The sequence below is a fragment of the Melospiza melodia genome, chromosome 19, assembly GCF_035770615.1.
Source record: "Melospiza melodia melodia isolate bMelMel2 chromosome 19, bMelMel2.pri, whole genome shotgun sequence".
NCBI lineage: Eukaryota > Metazoa > Chordata > Aves > Passeriformes > Passerellidae > Melospiza > Melospiza melodia.
The window spans coordinates 8,338,755-8,354,902 of record NC_086212.1 but is presented as its reverse complement, the minus strand read 5'-3'; the positions used below and the strand labels follow the sequence as shown (position 1 = coordinate 8,354,902).

Sequence of the window (16,148 nt, the reverse complement as noted above, 5' to 3'; positions counted from 1 at the left end):
AGTTTGGGGAATACCCGGGGCGGGAGGCAGCGAGGAGATGGGCAGAGCTCCTGAAGTCGGTTGACGACTTAACAGGGCGACTCAGAGCAGACACTGCCCCTTTTCAGGGGTTGTTTATCTGCCTGCACAAGGGACTGAGTCAGGATGTGCGGGCACTGGAGGGGCTGCAGCCGCCCCGGCACACACCCAGCAGAGCAAACAGCGGCTCTGTGTGTGCAGGACACACGGCAGGCACCGGCACTGCAGGCACCGGCGCGCTTTGAAGCAGCTCCAGGAGAGGGGCGGGGGCGAGGAGAGTCGCAATCCTGCACTGAGGGGTTGCAAATGAGGGGTTATTCCGGGCTTCAGCAGTGCAAACACCCTCTTAATGCAACCCTGTCTTAGTAAGAAGAGTAAAAATAACAGTCCAGCAGTGTGGCTGGACTACCATGGGCGGCATTTTCCAGTGCCTGGGCAGACGGATGCCTCCGCAGTACAAGGTGGTGAGTGAAGTGGGCACTAAAGCTGCAAACAAGGGAGGTTTCCTCTTGGCGAGGTGCTAGGACCGAGCCCAGAGCTGCCTGGATATCCCCTGAGGGACAGTCCTGACTGGACACAGCCCCAGGGGACAGCCAGGCTTTTGTCTCCTGCCACTTCTGCCCGAGGTGCCAGAGCAGGAACAGGTACTGTGAGGGGTTCCCACTCTGTGCTTGTCAGGAAACCAGACAGAAGATAATCCCATCCTTGCCCAGCACCAGACACCCCAGCTCGCCAGTCCCACACATCCCACACACCCTACACCCCTCACGGCACAAACTGCTCGTGCTTCCAAGCCGAGTGAGACATGGCTGCTTGCAATCCCTGCCCTGCCGGCGGTGCTCTGCTGGCTGTTTGTCGCACATTAACTCAAGTGTGCACCTCCGCTGCAGAGTGCAGCCAGAGTTCACCCTGGTGCAGGAGGAGGAGCGGGCTTGTGCAGGCACAGCCGAACCCAGCAGCGCCAGCCCTGACACACTGGCACTCACCAGCACCAGGGGCAGAGATTCCTGTGCCCAGGAAGCAGCCTTGGGAACAAGGCCAGCTCGGGGCAGGTGACACCAGCTGTGAGGTCCCATGGCCACCAGCCCTCCCCAGGCGTCACAGTGGACAGCAATTGCTGTGGCTCTGATGCTCAGAGAGAGGGGTGGCTCATGGGACCCTCACTCCCACTGACCCCTCCCTGCATCCATGGGAGCTCAGCCCAGTGCTGCCCACGAGGACCAAGGGGTCTGGGAAGAGGGAGAGGGCTTCACCTTCAGTCTCTTCTGAAATCTGAGCAAGGAGAGCAAGACCCAGCCAGTGGCACACTGACAGGCCAGCACCGTTCCTGTATGGACCTTTCTGGGGTGGGGAGGGCCCTGCTGGCACAGGCTGTGCACTTGGCAAAGGCTCCCACCATGACCTGCGCACCCCCAGCCCATGCAGATCCACAGTGGAGTAGTACATGAATTGTTTCTATTAAAACCAGCTGTCCCAAGCTTTCTCTCAGCAAGGATTTGCTGCTTCTGCTCCAATATCCCTCCCCACCTCCCTTAAAGAAGGTGATGGAGGATGGGGCTCCCCCAGCCATGGCTGCACTGGGGGCAGTGCTGCTGTAAAGCCAGCCATGTGCCCAGAGCAGGAAACACCAGGAGCCCCCACACATGGGGCTCCTCCTGGACTCTGCCCTTGGCATGCTTGCACCTTACCAACTCTGTCAGTGCCAAAAATCCCTTGGTAGAGCTGGAGGAGCCCAGCTCACTGCAGACCCTCTGGTGCAGTGCCCTGACATGCATGAGCAGAGCACTGCCCACAGCTGGGGCTCCCTGACCAGGACCACCCCAAGTGTGGGGAGGGCAGAGCCCCCAGACCCCAAGAGCCCATGGAGGTGTGGGGTCTCAGCCCCCTGTCCCTGACAAGAGGTCTCTGGTGTGTTGGGTGACACACAAAGAGGGCTGGGACATGCCCAGGTGGCACCACTGGCAAGACCCTGAGGCAGGGACCCCCAGGCAGGAGAGGGATGGTCAGTTCATGGGGCAGGGACTTCCAGGGAATGTGGTGGTCACTGCTGCGTGCACACTTCCACGTCCCAGAGCAACCAGTGCTGATTCCAACACATCTGCTGTCCAGCAGCAAAGTTTTCACCACATTTTCCCTCCAGACCCCATCTCTCAGGGATGCAGCTACGGGAAGGGGATGCAATTCCCGTCAAACGCACCCCACCAGGACCGGCCAGGATGGGGACGCTGCCAGAGGAGGGAAAGAACTTTATAAGGAGAAAACAGTCCCGAGTCCTGGCGCTTCGCTCACAGCCGCGCAGCCCCTCTCCGCCCCCTTGTTCTCCCTCCTCTTGATCGGCAGCGGGGCCATTTCCAACCCGAGGGCTGCGGGGTCCCGGGAGACTCCGCGGGTGCCAACCCGGGGGGCCCCAGGACCTGCTGCTGCTGCCTTTTTTTTTTTTTTTTTTTTTTTTTTTTTTTTTTTTTTTCCTTTTGGGTGGTTGCTTTCAATAGGTGGGACCTAAAGCCTCCCATTTCCTGGAAACTTTGTTTTTCCTTTCTTCCCTGCGGCGGCCCGGCCGCGGGGAGAGGCGGGGGGTGCGCGGGGGGCGGGCGGGATAAATGGGGCGGGCGGTGGGGCCGGACAGCGGCTGGTGAGGGGCAGCTCCCCCGGACCGCGACAGGGACCGACACCGGCACCGGCAGCACTGCCCGCGGCACCGGGACAGGCACCGGGACCGGCACCGGGACAGCACCGGGTCAACACCGGGACCGGCACCGGGACAGCACCGGGACAGCGCCGGGACAGGCACCGGGACCGGCACCGGGACAGCACCGGGACAGGCACCGGGACCGGCACCGGGACAGGCACCGACAGCACTGCCCGGCACCATGGCCGAAGGTAGGAGAGGCGCGCACGCCGCAGGTGCCGGGCTCGGTCCCGTCCCGGGAAGTCCCGAGCGGCTCTGGGCTCGCTGGGGCTGCAGCCGGTCCCGGACCAGCCAAGGCAAGGCGGTGGGGATCGGACAGACTGAAGCGGGACACAAAGCCCAGCAGGGTCCGTGCGGGGTCCGGTCTGTGCCCTTCCCTCCCTCCCGACTCCCCTCCGGCCCCGGCGTCGCTAGAATGAAGTTTGGAGCTATTTAAAGCTTTCCCGGCAGAGCAGGGGGACAGCTGGGCCGGGAGCGTGTGCCTGACAGGGTGAGGGGATTTCAGGAGGCTCAGGCAGGAAAAGAGATTCTGGGTTTCGGGAATCCAGCACGCTTGGCTCTTCAGGGTAGAGACATCCCCAGCTCCCACACAGCTGCCCCCAAAGTGCCAGGAAATGGGTCCGTGTGATTCCCGCGGGCACACAGCCCTCTGGGTGAGACGGCATCACTGCTCTGCCGTGCCACAGTGCCTCAGGCTGCCCTGGCTCCCAGCTCTGCTGTAGCAACACCAACACGGGTCCCTCGGGTCAGACACTCACTCAGACACATAGCTGAGCAGCTACAGAATCACAGAATTAACTAAGTTGGAAAAGACCTTTAAGAGCCTCAAGTCCAACCTATGACCTAGCACCACCTTATCAACCAGACCCTGGCACTAAGTGCCACATCCAGTCTTTTTTTAAATACCTCAGGGACAGAGGCTCCACCACCTCCCTGGGCAGCACATTCTAAAGCACAATGACTCTGTGAAAAGTTTTTTCCTAATGTCCAGTCTAAATTTCCCTCGACACAGCTTTACACTGTGTCCTCTTGTCCTGAACACACTGGGCAGCTCCTGCTCCTGAGTGCCCAGGGTGCTGCTACCACTTGCAGCACCACAGCCCCCTTCCCACCCATCTCTTGGCACCCTTTGGTTTGATTGGAGGCACCTGTGCTTGGAGAAATCTGCTTTTTGCTAAATCTGCTGAGGATGAAAACCCCAAGGCGACTGGGACAAGGAGGAGCCCTGATTCTGTTCTCTGAACACACTTATTGTTTATTTTATTGTCAGCAAGCTTAACCATGTCAATGAAGCTCCATGTCAGCCATGAGATTCCACTTGTACAGTCCATGTTCCACAGCACAGGGCTGTGCAGCTCACAGAGGGTGAGGCAGGGAGGGAAGGGGCTTGTCTGTGCTCTGTCCCCACTTCACAGCTCCTATGGCCTGGCTGGGGGGACCTTGCCCTTAGTTAGGGACCGTTCAAGCAGCTCTCACACTGTGCTGGGGACAGTGACAAGCCCACTGCCCTCCCCTGGGCCATGCTGCAGAGTCCCCTGCCCAGAGGGCCAGGAGCAGTGTTTGCATTTAGCTCTGGGGATAGTGAGCCTATGGGCTGCTGTTTCCATTAGGCACTGTCCAGGGAGGGCTTGGTGACTACCAGAGCTGGTACTGGGAAGGGCATGGCTGAGGGGAGCCGTGGCACGGGGCAGTGAGCCTCAGCTTGCCCACTGGGTGCCCATGATCTGCCCAGTCCCTCACTTGCTGTGTGCTCTCTGCACAGAGTGCTTTTGCTTATTCTGGTGATGAATACATCACTGCAGAGCAATCAGGGGTCAGTGGCCTCAGGGGATGATGGATATCTCATCACTTCAGCACAGTGCCCAGGGTGGCATGGACGTGGCTGCTCGTGGCTGGCATACAGCCCTCCCTGGGCTGCCAGCAGAGCAGCCTGAATATGGCTGGGGCATCAGACACCCTCTGTCACCAAATCTGCACTTGCTCTCACCAGCCTCACAGTAAAGCTGCTGGAGGCCTGGCTGAGGCGCGGTCACAGCGCCCTCCCGGAGAGATGCTCAGGGCACTGCGGGTGGGGGAGGCTCAGGGACCTCGCCAAGGTCCCAACCCGGGGCTCGGGATGGGCACAGCCACCCTCCTTGCCAAGCCTCGGGGCTGTGAGACGTGTCCCGGCTCAGAGCTGTACCTGTCCCTGCCGCTGCCTCCGCAGAGCTGGTGCTGGAGACGTGGGACCTGCACTGCGACCGCAACGGGCGGGAGCACCGCACGGCGGACATGGGCTGCAGGCAGCTGGTGCTGCGGCGGGGACAGCCCTTCAGCATCACCCTGCGCTTCTCGGGACGCGCCTACGACGAGGGCGCGGACAAACTCTCCTTCAACGTCGAGACCGGTGAGTGCCGCCACACCTGTGTCGCCAGGAAGGGCTGGGGGGTGTCACCACCTCTGCTCCTGCCCCCAAGCTCAGCTGTGCTCCCACGGGGGCTGTGCCACGGCACCTGCCCCATGTCACACAGTTCCTGTTCCTCACCTGCTGCTGGGCACAGCTTTTGTATCACAACAAGAAAGGTAGAAACTCATCTCCTTAGTGAGAGAGGAAGAGAAGTGATAAATAAAGCAAAAAACCACCAGCATCATCACCTCCTTCCTGTCCTCCTCCTCCCAGGGCTGAGCATGACAGGGCTGCCAGCTCACCAGCAAGTGCCTTGGCTGAGGCCAGGATCCTGCCCAACCCTCCTGCCCCTCTCAGAAACATCAGCACAGTGAATCTTTTCATCTAGAGGTATCACAGCACTTCTGATGGGATTTACACCCAGCCCTGCTGTGCTCTCAGACATCCCAGAGCAGGGTGTGCTCAGGAAACACAAACACTGGAGAAAGGAAATGCTCCCAGGGAGCCCCCCAGCACAGACCCCGGGCCGGGCCGGGGCTGGGCTGGGCTGGGCTCTCACAGCCAGGGCAGGGGCTCAGCCCCGCCAGCTCAGAGCAAAGGGAGAGGAAACTATTCCTCAGGCAGGAGCTATTTTGGGGCTGAAGCACCATGCTGAGTCAACCCGGCCAGAATTCAAAGTAAAACTGCACCCAAGTTTCCTCACAGAGTAAAACTCTCCTATTTCCATCCCAAAAGCTCTGGTGACAAAACAAAACCCAGCACGTCCCAGCTTCACCCTACACCTCGGTGCCCCAGCAGCCCCATGGCCCTGCTACAGCCGGGCAGTCCCGGGCTGGTTTTGCAGGGGGAGAAGCCACAGGCACAGCCCAGAGGAGCCTCCCAGGGCAGGCACAGGCTGGCAGAGGCTCCTCTGGGCTGGATCCCAGCCCCAGCGCTGCAGAAAGAGGGCAAAGGTGCTGTGCTGCTCGCAGAGGGACGTGGCAGTGCCACCCCAGCGGCTCCAGCACATTCCAAACTGGGGCCGGACCTGTCAAGGCAGGGACTGCCAGAGCTGTCCCTCCGTTTGGGACAGCAAAGCCACCGAGGTCACATCCTGCCTCTCGCAGGAAACAGGGAAGGGAGAGTAGAGTGAAATTAGAGCTGTATTTCTGCAGTAGCCGTGCAGGCAGAGCCCCATTCAGGTGCAGGAGTCCAGGGGGATGTTGTGGGCTGTGGAGGCAGCAGCAGGAGGAGGAGGAGGAGGCGGCAGGCTCCTGTGTCTGCCCAGCTCTCGGCAGCGCTGGCTCTTGCCCAGAGGACGCCGTGAACTCAGCCCAGCCTCCCTGGGAGGAGAAACTGTGTCACTAGCATGAGTTCACGGGTATTTTTGGTGACCGGCCTGTGGGCGAGGGCTGGCAGGGGCCCAGCGGGGCTGTGCTCCGGCGGGGAGAGGGGACAGCAGTGGCACCGCTGCCTCGGCTGCCGGCCGGGCTATGCAGGGCCGGGCTGTGCAGGGCCGGGCTGAGCAGGGCCGGGCTGAGCAGGGACGGGCTGTGTGCAGGGCCCGGGCTGAGCGGGGTCGGGCTGAGCGGGCCCGGGCCGTGCGGGGCCGGGCTGTGTGCAGGGCCCGGGCTGTGTGCAGGGCCCGGGCTGTGTGCAGGGCCCGGCTGAGCGGGGCCGGGCTGTGCAGGGCCGGGCTGAGCGGGGCCGGGCTGAGCGGGGCCGGGCTGAGCGGGGCCGGGCTGAGCGGGGCCGGGCTGTGCGGGGCCGGGCTGTGCGGGGTCGGGCTGTGCGGGGCCGGGCTGAGCGGGGTCGGGCTGAGCGGGGCCGGGCTGAGCGGGGCCGGGCTGAGCGGGGCCGGGCTGTGCGGGGTCGGGCTGAGCGGGGCCGGGCTGAGCGGGGCCGGGCTGAGCGGGGCCGGGCTGAGCAGGGCTGGGCCGTGCAGGGCCGGGCTGAGCGGGGCCGGGCTGAGCGGGGCCGGGCCGTGCAGGGCCCGGCTGGGCGGCACCGCTCGGAGCGCGGCTCTGGAGCTGGCTCGGTGCAGGTGGCTTGGCCGTGGCTGCAGCTCGCAGGGGCCGGCAGGGATCACACTGTCCCAGGCTCGGCGCTTTGGCCACTGAGGTCATCCCTAACGCCGGGATGTTTGCAGCAACGCCTGGGGCTGCTCACACCGACCGGGGCAGCCGGGGACGGGTCCGGGGCTCATGGCCCGGCTCTGCCGCCTCCGTGCGTGGCTGCAGGGAGTCAGCAGCGCTGCTGGGAGGAGAGATAGGAGGGGGTGCATCTGAGAACAGAGACCTGGCAGCAGGGCAAGCATCCCCGTGCTCTGCTGGCCCCCACAGGGCGAGTCTGTCCCTTCCCAAACAGTGAGACAAACCTGAGCTCCCCGCAGCTGGGCTACTCTGTGCCCTCAGCGCCTGATAAACTGCATGGTGAATGTTCCACATTAGGACAGCCAAGATCCAGGCAGCTGCCGCAGGGCAGGGGGGCTTGGAGCAGGTGCCCTTGGTGCAGCCTCCATGGCTCGGGGCTGTTGTGTTGTGAGGTCTCCAGGATGGGGTGAGAGATGAGAATCTGACTTGAGGCTCTCAGAAGGATTATATTATATTATATTATATTATATTATATTATATTATATTATATTATATTATATTATATTATATTATATTATATTATATTATATTATATTATATTATATTATATTATATATCTCATATAACATAATATCAAAAGAAATTATATACTAAAACTATACTAAAGAAAGAAAAAGGATATAGACAAAAGGCTGGAAAAGAATGAATAATAAAAACCCATGATTGACCAGAGTCCCAACACAGCTGGACTGGGATTGGTCATTAACTAAAACCAATTCACATGGAATCAATCAAAGATGCACCTGTAGGTAAGCAACCTCCAGACTACATTCTAAGCAGTCAGATAATTATTGTTTACATTTCTTTTCTGAGGCTTCTCAGGAGAAAAATCCTAGTGAAGGGGTTTTTCAGAAAATACTATGTTGACGCGGGGCTCCCAGGGGCTCTGGAGCACTGGGAGGACTGACTGACTGACCTACTCCTTCTACAGGGCCGTGCCCCAGTGAGACGTCAGGGACCCGGTCCCACTTTGCCATGAGTGACTGCCCCGAGGAGTCGTGCTGGAGTGCCGTGGTGCAGCAGCAGGACGGGGAGTCCCTCTCTGTGTCCCTCTGCTCCCCACCCGACGCGCGCATCGGCCGCTACAGCCTGACCCTGGAGACCTGCACCGACTACCAGGGCTCCAGCTACCAGATCGGGGACTTCATCCTGCTCTTCAACCCCTGGCACCCAGGTGAGGCTTCCACCTCTCTGAGTGCAGGGATTCCAGGGCTCAGGCAAGCACAAGATGCTCTCCAGGCATCCCCCTGCACAGGTCTCATCCCAGTGCAGATCCCAAGTGTCCCAAGCCCTGGTCTGAAGGAAGGTTTAAGCAGAAAGCCTCACTTTGCTTCCATCTCCACACAATTCCTGCAGTGGGTCAAGGTCAGGAGCACCATCCCCACCTTACAATACCCAGAGCCCCTTTGCCACCACCCCGAACACCCAATGGCCTGTCCAGGCTGCCCCCACCATGGTGGGAGCTCACCACTGTGCTGCTGGTGTGAAACCCTGGGCAGTCCCTGGCACCAGCTCCTGGCCAGACAGGGGACAAGGGAAAAGTCTCTAAATGTCCCTAATTGCCTCCAGTTGTCCCTAATTGCCCCCCGTTGTCCCTAATTACCCCCACCAGGTCCATTCTCACCCATCTTCACCCAGGCACCCAGCTGTGGACTCAGTGACATGGATATCAGTGTCCTGGTGAAATTTGAGCAGCCAAACCCAGAGGAGAGGTTCGATTCAGTGCTGTAAGGTTCAACAGCCCTGGGATTTTCCTCTCTCTGTGTCCTTCCCCTGCCCCTGGACTGGCTGATTTCCTGGATCTCAAGTGTCCCATGCTGGATCTGCAGAGATAAGGGGCCATAGGAAGCTCTGCTCAGCCAGGGCTGTGCTGAGCACTGGGGGTGGATATGTGGGGTTTCCTTCTGCAAACAGTTCCAGTAAATGTTAATTTCCACAGCAGTAGCTGCTGTGAGAGAAATGGCTTTGGCTGTGCTGAGCCAGCACACCCACTCCCACTGCTCACTGCACCCCTAGGGAGGTCTCCCCTGCTGAGAAGAGATCCATCTCCATTAAATAAAAGGGAGGAAAGACAGAGACATGAGAAAGAATGGAAAGCAAACCACAAACCCGCTGCAATTTTCCCATCGCTTTAAATCAACCTGGGCTGAAATTCCCCAGCAGCTGTTTAAGGCATGAGCAGTTCCAGCCCCTGGTGCCTCATTTCCCACTGGCTCCATCCGCAGGGAGGGGGTCAGGCAGCTGGTGGTGCGGGGCAGAGCCCTGTCCCCATCTCTCGCTGTCCCCACAGAGGACACGGTGTTCATGCGCGACGAGAACGAGCGCCGCGAGTACGTCCTGTCCCAGGATGGGCTCATCTTCCAGGGCACCTGTGATTACATCTACTCCATCCCCTGGAACTTCGGCCAGGTGAGCAGGCAAGGCCCCCCTGGGACCCTTGGGACCTCTGGCCATGCAGGACACAGGGACTGGTGCCACGTGTGTGCCCCTCACCAACCTGCGCCCCAAATGCTGTCAGCACCTTGGAGTCCAGCCATGGGTCAAAGAACCTGGAGTTTCATTTCCAACAGGGAATGTGCTGACTTCAAAGCATGGCAAGGCAAGGGGAGTGTTTCCCCCTGGCTCCTGGGGGCCCCATGGCCATGTGTCCCTAATCTGGTGGCCCTGCTGTGCTGGGAGCTGGTGCCTGATAATGAATTCCTGGGCATTGTGCCAGGGGTACTGATAAGGCAGTGTTCACACCCTGAGCTGCACCCCCAGGGCACAGGGCTTGTTCAGCCACCCTCCCTGGGCAAAGGGCTGGGGGCCCGCAGCAGTGGGGGTGCCCGTGGCCTTCACAGGATCCACACCTCAATTCAAGGAAGGGCTGTGACTCAGCCGTGATGGGAAATAGATTTTCCAGGAGGTCACGTCCCTGCCCTGACCCCTGTGCAGTCACAGGAAACCAGATCCAGCCCCAGTACGTAGGCAGGAGATCACCCACAGGCTTCACAGGCTGAGTGGGGACAGTGGGGACATCACTCAGGGGATGCTGGCCGGGGAGGGGACCCTGATGGGATGTGACCCCTGTACCCAGCAGTTCTGCTGGCAGGGGCACCACAGCGAGCCAGAGAGGGAGGACAGAGGTGGCAGAGCCCCTGTGGGGACCTCACACATCCTTTTCTCCCTGCTCCTCACCAGTTTGAGGATGAAGTCTTGGCCATCTGCCTCAAGATGCTGGACATAAACCCCAAACACCTGAGGGACCAGAACCGGGACTGCTCCCGCCGCAATGACCCCGTGTACATTGGCAGGGTGGTGAGCGCCATGGTGAGTCTGGGGTACACCCTATCCCCAGCACCCTGTCCCCAGCACCCCTCATTCCCTGGGCTGCAAACACCCTCAGCTACAGCTCTGGCAGACAGCATTTGCCATCCCCCCAGTTTCACACCATTTTCCTTCTCTGGACTGTTTCCTCTTGCTTTTACATCCTTTCCCTGTTACTGTTCCTATATGTGTAAGAGCTTTTTTAGAGGAAACAAAAAGCAGGGATGGGGCACAGATCATTTCAGGGGTAATCACTCCCAAATTCCCAGGCAGGAGGATGTGTTTCTAAAATTCATCCCTAATTAGCACCATGTCCACCCGCATCCCAGTGAGCTCTTGCATGGATACAGCATACTAATGTGGGTGCCAGTGCATGTGAACGGGGCAAAGGCTTTTCCCCTCCCTCCCCAGGCTGTTCCTGCCCCTCCATCCTCCCCTTTTTCTCCTGCCACAGGTGAACTGCAATGACGAGGACCGGGGGGTGCTCTTTGGGCGGTGGGACAATCGCTACGAGGATGGGATGAGCCCCATGGCCTGGATTGGGAGCGTGGACATTCTCAAGAGGTGGAAGAATTTTGGGTGCCAGCCAGTCAAGTATGGCCAGTGCTGGGTCTTTGCTGCTGTGGCTTGCACTGGTGAGAGCAGATTCCTCTGGTGTCCCCTTCTCCACAGGACAGGGTCACTCATCTCCTCTCATCTCCCACCCCAGCCCCTGCCCCCCTGCATCCTGAGGGAAGAGCTGCAATCAGCCTGCAATGATTCCTTTGCAATTAGCTCTCTATTACTCTAATTTGTCAGGAAATAGAGGAAAAATACTATACAAAAGGGCTCTGGTTTTTCAATCAGCACTGCCTCCCAGGCCAGGCAGCAAGGGAGGGACTGAGGCAGGCCAGGGTGAGGGAAGTGGCTTTAAGGCCAAGTTTGCAATAAAGTCATGAATCCACTAAGATCAAAATAATGTCATGGCCACCAGGGCAATCAGACTGGGGAAAAACAAGAGAAAAATTCCAGACTTGCTGCCGCTGGGAAACTCACATATGCTCGTGCAACTTTGCCCCAAGAAAAATGCTGCCTGTGAGTGCACTGATGTGTCACAGACAGACAAGACCCTTTTTAGAGGAGAGAAATGGCAAAAAACTAAAGTGGATTTTCAGCGACTTGCAGAGGTTTATAGCCTTCCTTTGAAGCACTGTAACTGCCTCCCTGCTCCCTGGGGAGCTCCCTGTGCAGTGAAAGGCAGCTGGGAGATGAAATCCGGGGTTCAGCACGGCTGCCCACACTCTACCTCCAAAGCTCTCACAGATGCTTTTTGTGCCTTTTTTGCTGCAATATCAAACCTGTCAGGCTGTCAGAGCACGTGCCACCCAGCCTGCTTGCCTGTGCACTGTGGCTGTGGGAACTGGCTTCTCCTGGGGAGCAGTCCCCAGGCAGACCTTTCACAGGCAAAGGGAAGGGCAGGAGTTGTTCAAACCTGGGGCTCCAGGGGATAGGAGCTGTGCAAACCTGGGGCTCTGTGGGATGGGAGTGGAGCAAACCTGGCCCTGTCTCACCCTGCCCTGCTCCCCACAGTCATGAGGTGCCTGGGCATCCCCAGTCGGGTGGTGACCAACTACAACTCAGCCCATGACACCAACGCCAACCTGACCATCGACCGCTACGTCAACGAGCGGGGGGAGCAGGAGAGGCAATCCTGGGACAAGATCTGGTGAGCAGCACAGCAGGACCTCAGCCTGCCCCTTCTCCAGAGCCTGGCAGGTGCTGGGGGAGGCTGAGACTCCCAACACTCTGGTTTTCCTCTCAGGAACTTCCACTGCTGGGTGGAGTCGTGGATGACCCGTCCCGACCTGGGAGGTGACTATGACGGGTGGCAGGTGCTGGACCCGACCCCTCAGGAGAAGAGTGAAGGTACAACGTGCTCCACACAGAAACTCCATCCTCCTCACACCCCGGCACTGCTGGGTCACGCCACCACAGCCACCCCTTGTGGCTGAGCCCTGGAGTGGTGACAGTGGCTCTGCTCCGTGCAGGAGTTTACTGCTGCGGGCCAGCCCCCGTCAAAGCCATCAAAGAGGGTGACATGCTGCTCAAGTACGACATCCCCTTCATCTTCGCCGAGGTGAATGCCGACGTGGTGTACTGGGTGGTGCAGGGGGATGGGATGCAGAAGCAGAGCATCCGCTCCTCAGATGTGGGGAAGTTCATCAGCACCAAGAGCGTCGGCAGGGACAGCCGGGAGGACATCACCCACAACTACAAATACCCAGAGGGTATGGGGGATTTCAGGGGGAGCCTCCAGGGAGGGCTGTTGCTGCTGGGAAGCAACAGGAGCAGGAGGGCTGCAGGGCTCAAGGGCAGAACAGCCCAGGCCAGGCCCTCCCCGCACTCCAGGGAATCACAGGAACTTTGTGCACTTCAGGGTCTGAGGAGGAGCGGGCGGTGTTTGAGAAGGCAGAGCATCAGAAGAAATCCATTGGGGAGGAGGATGAGGGGCTGCACCTCAGGATCAAGGTGTCAGAGGGTGCCAACAAGGGCAGCGACTTCGATGTCTTTGCTGTGGTCAGCAACAACACGGACGAGGAGCGTGTCTGCAGGGTGACACTGTGTGCCCGTGCCGCCAGCCACAACGGCACCCTGGGGCCCCAGTGTGGCCTCACCGACCCGGTGGACATCGACATTGAGCCCAGGGCAGGTAAGGGACCCACTGATGGTGAAGGAGATGCTTCACCAGGGCTGGGGTCAGCTCAGCCTGTGTTCAGCTGCTCGGTAGGCAATGCCACTTTGGGGCATCCTCCTTAGTTGACTACCACTGTGGATTTTTAATCTTTATGAGAGGATGAGGAAATTGCTCAGGCAGAGGCTGGAAAAGCATTTGGAGCTGGGCAAGCCGCTGCTGCTGTGGCTGTTTTGCCAAGGGAGCAGGCTGGGCACACCCTGTGCACTTCTCTGCATCCCTCCTGCTCTCCCTCAGAGTTTGGGCTAGGCTGGGCTCTCTGGTGGGATCTTCCCACACCAGAGAGAGTGGAACTGGCCCAGCTCAGCCCCGAGAGCGTGGTCCCAGGCTGGAGGAAGGGAGCAGCACTGGGTTTCCTGGCCAGCAGTGCTGAAGCTCTCGGTGTCTCCGTGGGTGGGCGTTTGCTGCAGAGCTGTCCTGGCACGGCCCCCGACCCTCCCTCACCCTTGTCACACACGTGAACATCACCATCTGGTCCTTGAACACGAGTTTGGGCTTACGTGAGTTTGCAGAGACCCTTCAGGGCTTGGAAAGGCCACACATCTGCTGTCCTGGAACAGGGAAATGTTTACCCTGCGCCGAGCCCTGCTCCTCACCAGCCCTCTTGCAATCGCAGCGCTTGGTGCTCTGCCAGGTGTTGAGCTGCTTTGCAGGAATGAGGAATGTGCTGGCCCTTGCCACCACGGAGGGGAGAGGGATGTGCCTCTGCTCATGCTGGCAGAAGCACCAGCTGGTACTCGGAGCCTTTTGCAGGGCTGGATGGGGGAGTGGGGAGATGTGCTGTGGCCCTCGGGGCACTTAATATTCCTGTGCAAAAGTTAACCCAACACCATTTTTCTGAAACATTAATTATGAGCTCCTGAAACTTCTACCCTCAGCTCCTGCCTCAGAATACAGACCCCAGGACTTGCCAGGCTGCATTCTTTAGGGCACCCCAGCACTTTGTGGCAGTATGGGAAGCCAGGCTTGTCCCTCTCCCCACAGTCTCAGCTGATGCTATGGCCCTTCCGATCCTGCCTCATAAATGTCAGGCTCCATTTCTCATGGTCACAGCCACTCTGGGCTCCTTGTTCCAGGCAGTTCTGCAGCTGGCTGCTTTCAGCCTCCTTCCCTGTCCTTCCCCTGGACAGCCCCATCCCTGAAGGACTTTCAGATGAACAAGGCTGAGGGCTGAGTGAGGGCAGCTGCCAGGGACCAGGCTGCCTCCCAGTGCCACGCTGGCTGCCAAGGGCGTCACCCAAACCATGCCAGCAGCAGCTGGGTGCCAGTGCAGGACTGTGGGTTCTGGGCTGGAGATGCCGTGGGTGCTGACCCCTCTCTGCTGCCCTTCCAGAGAAGAGGGTGCCCCTGCGCATCCTGTACGAGGAGTACAAGGACAAACTGACCCAGGACAACCTCATCAAGGTGGTGGCTCTCCTGAACGATCACCAGACTGGCGACATCCTCGTGGCTGTCAGGGACATTTATGTTGAGAATCCACCGATCAAGATCAGGGTAAGGGTCCAATGTCCCATCCCAGGCTGGTTTGAGGGGAATAAATTGCTGTGATCTCTGGGGGCTACCCCAGGGCTTGGACAGCAGGTCCTGCTTCACTGAGCAGGGCTGCATTCCCTGGGACCTGCATCCCTAAGGTCCTGCCTCAGCTCTGGGGCCAGAGGAGCACCATGGCCCTCAGGATCAGTGGGGCTTGGGGTCCAACCTCTCCTACTTGCAGATTCTAGGAGAGCCAATGCAGAATCGGAAGCTGGTGGCCGAGATCAGCCTGGTGAACCCTCTCTCCGTGCCCCTGAACGGCTGCGTGTTCGTGGTGGAGGGCACCGGCCTCACCGAGGGGCAGCTGGTCAAGGAGCTGTAAGAGCTTATCCCCCTTCACCTGGCTGGGATGTTGGGAGTGGTGTAGGGGTGGATTTCTGTGTGTGGAGCCCCATGCAGGGCAGCCATGGGGCACAGCAGGAGCCAGGGCTCTGCTGGCCCCTGTGGACTCAGAGTATCCCAATCCTACACCTTGCTGGGGAAGGGGTTCGGCCTCCCTACAGAGGTCATTGCTTGCCAAAGCCCCAGCACTGTCCTGCGGGCCCTGGGAGGGTGACAAGGGGCTCTGGGGGTGACAGGCCGCAGTGACTCCCTGCTCTCCCACAGTGAGGAGCCGGTGGAGCCGCAGGCAGAGGCCAAATTCCGGATGGATCTGATGCCGCGGCTGTCGGGGCTGCAGAAGCTGATGGTGGACTTTGAGAGCGACCAGCTGACGGGGGTCAAGGGCTACCGCAACGTCATCATCGCGCCCCAGCCCCTGTGAGCTGCTGCCCTGGCCCCCAGCTGCAGGAGCCCTGCCTCGCTGGCCCCCCTGCTTCAGCCCAACACGTCCCAGGAGGCGACTGCCAGAGCCCAGCCTGACCCCGACTCGTGGCACCGGTGCCACCCACGCTCCTCCCGGGAGCACAGGCAGGAAAAGGGCTGGGGAGGGCTGGGGGCTGCCCTGGCAGTCGCTCACTTCACTGCTGTTCTCTCAGTCTGTGCTGTCTGTGCCCAGCACTGGGCACACCAGGACCCCTGTGCCAGCCCCTCCTCTGTGCAGTGCTGGCAGCCCCAGAGCCATTTCCATAGAGGCAGCAGCAGAACGACCCCTCCAGCCCCTGCCATGATCATTCTCTGACTGCAGCTCCATAGAGAGAGATTTTATACTGTGAGCACAAAGCTGTTTATGCACCATATACATATAAAACAAATCTATAAATACTTACTGCAAATAACCTGCTTGGGTACAGCCGGGCATTGGCTGTGATAACCATCCTGCCACTGCAGACACTGCAGGGAGGGATGGGACATTACTTTGATAAAAATCAACTATGCAAACACTGAATAAAAACTTTATTTTTCACTTTAAAA

General features: G+C 59.4%; 1 protein-coding gene across 2 annotated transcripts; it reads left to right on the top strand.

Moving 5' to 3' along the window:
- The first annotated feature begins 6,434 nt into the window (after window positions 1–6,434).
- On the top strand, window positions 6,435–16,148 carry TGM2 (transglutaminase 2). Of its 2 annotated transcripts, none has more exons than XM_063172340.1 (12): window positions 6,435–6,453; window positions 8,157–8,399; window positions 9,516–9,634; window positions 10,406–10,534; window positions 10,986–11,166; window positions 12,101–12,236; window positions 12,333–12,436; window positions 12,559–12,798; window positions 12,948–13,220; window positions 14,596–14,756; window positions 14,977–15,113; window positions 15,402–16,148. In XM_063172340.1, exons 2-12 carry the CDS (start codon window positions 8,201–8,203, stop codon window positions 15,556–15,558), a joined length of 1,836 nt encoding a protein of 611 aa, XP_063028410.1. In that variant the 5' UTR covers window positions 6,435–6,453; window positions 8,157–8,200; the 3' UTR covers window positions 15,559–16,148. The 2 variants fall into 2 exon arrangements, with proteins under 2 accessions (XP_063028410.1, XP_063028409.1); XM_063172339.1 differs by lacking the exon at window positions 6,435–6,453 and adding an exon at window positions 7,836–7,974.

Bases quoted from the DNA above. Each gene is read 5' to 3' on its own strand.
- TGM2 (XM_063172339.1), top strand. From the start codon at position 7,947: ATGGAATCAATCAAAGATGCACCTGTAG. The intron at 7,975-8,156 runs GTAAGCAACCTC...CTCCTTCTACAG, and splicing joins AATCAAAGATGCACCTGTAG to GGCCGTGCCCCAGTGAGACG. The intron at 15,114-15,401 runs GTAAGAGCTTAT...GCTCTCCCACAG, and splicing joins GGGCAGCTGGTCAAGGAGCT to TGAGGAGCCGGTGGAGCCGC.